This window comes from Pteropus alecto, unplaced genomic scaffold (genome assembly GCF_000325575.1).
Source record: "Pteropus alecto unplaced genomic scaffold, ASM32557v1 scaffold121, whole genome shotgun sequence".
Classification (NCBI taxonomy): Eukaryota; Metazoa; Chordata; class Mammalia; order Chiroptera; family Pteropodidae; genus Pteropus; species Pteropus alecto.
In genome coordinates this window covers 14,569,371-14,575,370 of record NW_006434369.1, presented here as the reverse complement: position 1 = coordinate 14,575,370, position 6,000 = coordinate 14,569,371, and the positions used below count along the sequence as shown (strand labels likewise).

At 41.2% G+C, this 6,000-nt stretch overlaps 1 protein-coding gene across 1 annotated transcript in view; it reads right to left on the bottom strand.

Moving 5' to 3' along the window:
- Positions 1–28: 28 nt before the first annotated feature.
- Positions 29–6,000, bottom strand: part of F13A1 (coagulation factor XIII A chain) — a 168,740-nt gene continuing 162,768 nt past the window's right edge. The window contains exon 15 of the mRNA XM_006909291.1: positions 29–915. Within this exon, the coding sequence (XP_006909353.1) occupies positions 762–915 (154 nt within the window). The 3' untranslated portion in view covers positions 29–761. The remainder of the gene's footprint in view (positions 916–6,000) is intronic.

Below are 6,000 nucleotides of genomic sequence, written 5' to 3'. Positions count from 1 at the left end.
TGATCAGGCCATGGTGTGACACCTCCTATAAAATGCACCATAAAACTATATTATTTAATAGATCTGGGTATTACACCTGCTTTCTCATCTCCTCTTAGGTGATTAAGTTTCTCATAAATGCAATTTGTTAATACGGGGCCACATCTTCTGTGAAATTTGGCAGGCAGTTGTTTCGCTGCAGGTGCAAGATGAAAGACCTTTCTCTGGCTTTGCCAAGAAGACAAATGATGTTGTACTCAATTCTTGGGAAAAATATTCTGACACAGAGAGCAGAAACTGCTTCTAAGAAAAGGGAATAGAATTCTAGTGCCCAAATCACGCACTTCTCTCCATTTTGGGGAGTATGTTACCCCCAAAAGGCTGAGTGGGGATCTGAAGTCTTGTTTTACATGAGGCCAGGTATTAAGCAAATCCCCTCACTAAGGGAAGTCCTCTGATATTTGGAGCTGCAGCCATTTGTGATGATAAATGATGACTTTTACTCTTATGAGCTATGAGAGCTTAATTAGAGCTTAATTAAAGCTAATCCTCAGAATCCTTCAAAAGGTGGAGCAATTAAAAACTAACTTCCACACTGAGTAGCCTGGGTTTGAAAAAGTGTGTTTTTGAAATACATGGCATCCCCACTCTGGGCCCTACCCAGTCCTATCTAGGTCTTCACACCTAAGTTAAAGCAAGAGCTGACTATTTTTGCATTAGAATTTCCTTAGCCAAGACAACGAAAGGCCAAGTGCCTAGATCTATCTCAGCCTCCTGTGCATTTACATAGAAGGTTGTCTTTGAATCTGCAAATCCAGCTCGCCATACACATGTCTCAGGGAGTCACTGGTCATGCTGGCTATCAGCTTCCGATGGCCAGAGACCCAAGGCCGACACACTTCTTCCCACTGCACAGTGGAGTTGGGCTGGATTTCACTGAAAGGATGGAAAAGAAAAGAAAGATTTTACTTTCCAGAGAGGCAGATCCAGTTTCCTATCTTGACTGGGTAGCAGGAGAACCTCTTTTTCCTTCTAGTTGGTGGTGGTTAGGATATTGGCTTATTCCACCAGTTACAACCCAAATGAGGCCCCTAATGAGGCTCTGCCAGACCCTGCCAGTGATAATTCCTTGGAGCATGGTTATTTCCATTTGGATGCATGTCTCCCAGTATACGTGGTCTGGTGGAGCTGGGCTGAGCCGCACAAGCCACGAGTTAACTGAACTCTAACTTGTCTCCAAGCCTCCCCAGTAGCCTTGTCAGTGTGACTGATCTGCCTCAGCTCATTTTTTGGCACTCTAGTTCCCTCCTGGGCCTAGACTCCTATCTGAATCCCCCAGCTGCCTTTGCTGAGGTCCTGACACTCTAATTAGTTCTTACCAACCCCCTTGAAATAGACCTTGTTCCCAGCCCAAGATCATGACCCTACCTGCTGTGAACTGACTATGACTATATGCATTCTTTGTAATTTGTAATCCTGTTTCAACCATCAAATTAGGTCTTCTGCCCATGCGCCTTTCTGCTCTCATCTGTGCCAATGCCCAAATCCATCCTGATAATGGAGCTAATCTGTAGTGGTCCAGGTGTTCTCCTTTTCCTCTGTAGCCCATGTTCTGAGGTCTTCCTAAGTGTCATGGTCAAGCCCACTGCAGCACAAAACTGAAGTTGGGAGGATTTAGGCTTTTCTGGGATGCTTTACCTATATTACCCCATGTAGGCCTCAGGAGGAGGTTATATGCAGGTTTTATCTGTATAATTGTCTCTAGAGGTAGCTACTACTTGACATATTTTGGAAGAAAAATGGAGGTTTAAACAAGTGAAGCAACTTTTCCAAGATCACAGAGCTGTTAATGAGCAGAGACGAGATTTGCACCCAAGTTTATCTGATTCCCAAATCCATGCTGTTTCTACTAGTGTATACTGTATTTCATACTATATCCTATAAGAAGATGACTTCTTGATCACTGTGCTTACTTTTTTACATGTTTGCTTTCTCAAGCAAGACAGATAACCTTTAATTCTGTAGGAAGAACTTCCTGCAAGTGTTGACCACAGAGGATTCTTGGTCTTTGCTAGAGGACACATGCTAGTTGGCTTAGTATGGGACCCTGGACTAGTGGTTTTCTGGGAGAGCATTAGGGAAATAAACAGAAGCCCCATGCATGTCTTGAAAAGAGAGAAAAGGAATCTGACTATTTTCATGGGGTTATTAAGGCCTCGCACGTGAGAATTGGAAAGGACTAAGAAATCACTTAGTTTGATTGTCTCATTTTACAGATGAGGAAACTAACTGCGATCCAAAGGGGACTAAGGACTCTTTCACAGTCACAGAACCCAATGGCCCAGATAATGGATGAAGAGAGATACATTGGGGGACATAATAAGGGTGCTCGTATTCAGAAACAAAGAACATGTTGTACAGAGGAATTCCGTGGCTAGATTCACAGACAACTGAGCAAGGGGTCAGGGCTGGAGGAGGTTACATCCTGCTAGTACCCCATGGAAGGACCTGGGGGACCAAAGGAGCTAGGAGTGACATTATAGTTTGGGTGGTTGGAGGGATTGTAAGGAAGGAGAATTGTGAAGGAAAGTCTAGAGTGGCTCAAAGGTCTTAGCTACATGAGTCCCCATTTGCTCTTGGGGGCTGGAGCCATAGAGCACCACTTTAGACAGAACCAAAGTGAGGGAAGGAACACAGGACCACATACCTGTGTTGGACCTATTCTACATAAAGTTGGTACCTCAAGATTTCCTCAAATATCACTAAAACTATGTATTTCAGCTAGCTGTGGTATAAAAAGGGAAAAGTCTTTAAATCCTAGAAACCCACACACTGAATAAGAAGTCCCTTTTTTTCACTTATATCCGTGGCCTGTGAATTGGGAAAGGCACCTAAGGCCTTGGGGACCTCTTTCTTTGGGGCTACTCCAAGGCATTGACTTTGACACTGATAGTTTGAATGTCTCAGTTAATTTGGTATTTGTCAATGTTTTTCCTATTTTTTGTTCTTTAGAAATGTGGCTATATAAATTATTTAAATCAGTTAGATGAAAGCCAAATTGTGTGAAAAGTACACATACAACCTATATATGTATTTTTCAAATTCCGTATATTGATTTTATGATTCAAGGTTTGAAAATCACTGACCTCACCATGATTTTCCTCACCTGTAAAAGGTGGACACTTTGGAATATTGAATAGGCTGTGGAGAGGGTGAGGTGAGTTTATATTTGCACGGTGCATAAAACTATGGCAAGACATGGTAAGTGCCAAGTGTTAGATATGTAGCGTTGTTCTTATTATTACTTTTATTATTACTATCACTTTCGTAGCTGTTGTTTGCTCTGCTTGAACTCACTACAAAATAATTTAGGAAAGTAAGTTCACTCTGCCTGTAGCAGTTTCCATCTTTAATTTACAGTGATTAATTCAATATGAATGTAAATTTTGAGATATTTATTTCTCAGTAATTGTTATTTTAACCCTGATCCATTCATTTTCTCTTCTCTGGTTTTACCAAGTGATCAATCAGAAACACTGTAAGATAGTTGTCCTGCTTAAGGATCTGGCCTAAGGCCATGTAATAAAGGTAACCTCAAGCAGAAACTATAATGCATTCACAAGCTTTACTTCATTATTTGCACTTACTCATAAACTCATCCATATAATGATATTTATACCTGCATCTCATACATGTATACATGTGTACTTATCATGTGTGAGTATCATGCAAATATACTCATATATGAAGATATACATGCATGTCTAAGTATGCATTTACCTACATACAGAAAGAGAGAAAAAATTCTTTACCCATCTTGGTAAGTGGAGTAATACTGGAATAATCCTATTTGCCTGGGGATAGATGTTGTGATAAATGATTCTCAGTAATGTGCTGAACCATCAGGATATGCTGGCCATTTATCATCTTGAACACACGCAGGCAAATGGGATTATTATTACAATAAACTGCAACTATCTATGGTTTGTCCTCTGTGTGTCTAGCCCTTAGCTTCTGTCCTATTTGAAAAACTCAAAATTTAAACCAATATTACAAAGTCAGGGAACTTTTTTCTTGAAATAACTTCCTGAATCTGACCATTTTTTAAAGAGAAAAATGAATCTGGAAGATGAATTATTTGATGTTCTGGAGTATCAAGTGTAGAAACTTGAAAGCTGAGAGTCTGTGGGAGCAGCACCTCCAAGCATTTGAGACAGGTGGGAGGAGGTGGGGGAAGGGCAGGAAGGTAAACTATCTTAGAGTAGAGTTGGCTTGTACCCTGATCAAGGAAGGAGACATGGCACCATCTGCCTTTCTTGTTTCTAGTTCAATTCCCTGCTCACCAGCTCCTGCCTTTCAGGCCCTTGCTTTGAGCTAGAGAACCCCTGCCTTCTAGGGCCCTGGCATGGGTGTGGGTGGACAGGTGGGGTGGTGACTCTCTAGACTATTCAAGATGTGTATCCTAGAAAGAAATATAATCTTGTGAAAGATTCTGGTTCTACAGAATTGCCCCTTTTAAGGCCCATGTCAATATATGGATCTGTCACCCATAGATTTGATCTTGGCAGCAGAGGGTAACTGGAGTTTCTAATTATCTGGCAATGTGGATGTGGGCACTGGCTGGCTCAGGTCTTGGTTGTGAAGGTGTGTGCTGGAGTCAGGGGGAAATGAAGAAAGTAGTGCTTTCTCCAAAGTCTTAAGCTCACCTGGATAATAAATATTTTCTATTTCAAATTCTTTCCAATTTTTGACAGTGTCTGAGAAATAAAGCTTCCCTTGCTTTGGAAAGCTTCACCCCTGGATCTGAATTTCCATAAGAGATTGAAGACCTGACATTCTATCTATTACCCATCTGCCATAGACCAAGATGCTGAAGTAACTAGTAATAATATGGGTGGGCCATTTGCCTAGTGTTCATGTAGGGACTGGCCTCTATCATACTTTTCCTGATTCACTCCACTTTACCTGTCCCAATGTCAGATATTAACAATAAACAATGCACCTGGACACTCAACCTATTTTGAGACCCACCTAAGTAGTGGATCACTACTCTGAGTGAGCATTAATCTTTATTTTAACACATAGATTGCTTCTTTATGTGTACTGGCTTTTGATTAAGGTGGAATTCTTGAGACAGCCAAGGTGTAAAGGTAGCTGGAAGTTCCCATATCCTCAGATAAAGCTTGTGGGGTTACTATTTGAGATGGAAAATTGGATACGGCAGGGGACTTTTTAGAAGTAGAAATGTGTTTCACTTTGCCTGAGTGATTATTGTATCTGATTCGAGTGAGAAGGTGTGAGAACGGACAAGTGAGACTATCATTTCTGACGAAAGCAGGACTATTACTGCTGACCTCTCCCTCTAGCTGGAGTTGATTTCTAATTTAATTCTCCCCCACCCCCCTGCAACTTTCCTATTAGCACAGGAAAGTTGTTAAGTTTTGTGCTTGCATTTTTTTTTAAAGCACTCAAATCATTTTCTCTACTGTTTATTGCATGCACAAGCATAAAGTACCTCTTAAACTATGGGATGAAGAAGCTGTGAACACTGTAATTTGAAAGAAATGCAGAGAGCCCTTAGTGGGAAAATTGGTTTTTAAAGCCACCCGAGAAAGGATGAAGAAGGCCTTGTACTTGTCCCACAGATTACAGATCAAGGTAGCTTCTATGAAGGACGTTGGGGGAATTCCTAACATATCCGGTCATGAGGCAGTTTCTAAAACCCTTCACCTCCTTTCTATGCCTTAGAAGGTCACCCACAGGAAATTTTCTAGATTGATTGATGCTGACAGGGACTTATTTGTGGTAGAAATGAAAGTAATAAACCTCAAGACTGGGATCCATTCTGGTATCACAGTCTTAAGAGGAGCACTAACAAATTGGAACATGTGGGAGAGGGAGGAAGCTAAAACCACATTAGAGGTGAGAGGAATGAAGTCAGGGTAGCTATAGAGAGGACTCAAGAAAGATGTCACAGTTGTTTGCAAATATTTGCAAGCCATCAGATAGAAGAGAGATGGG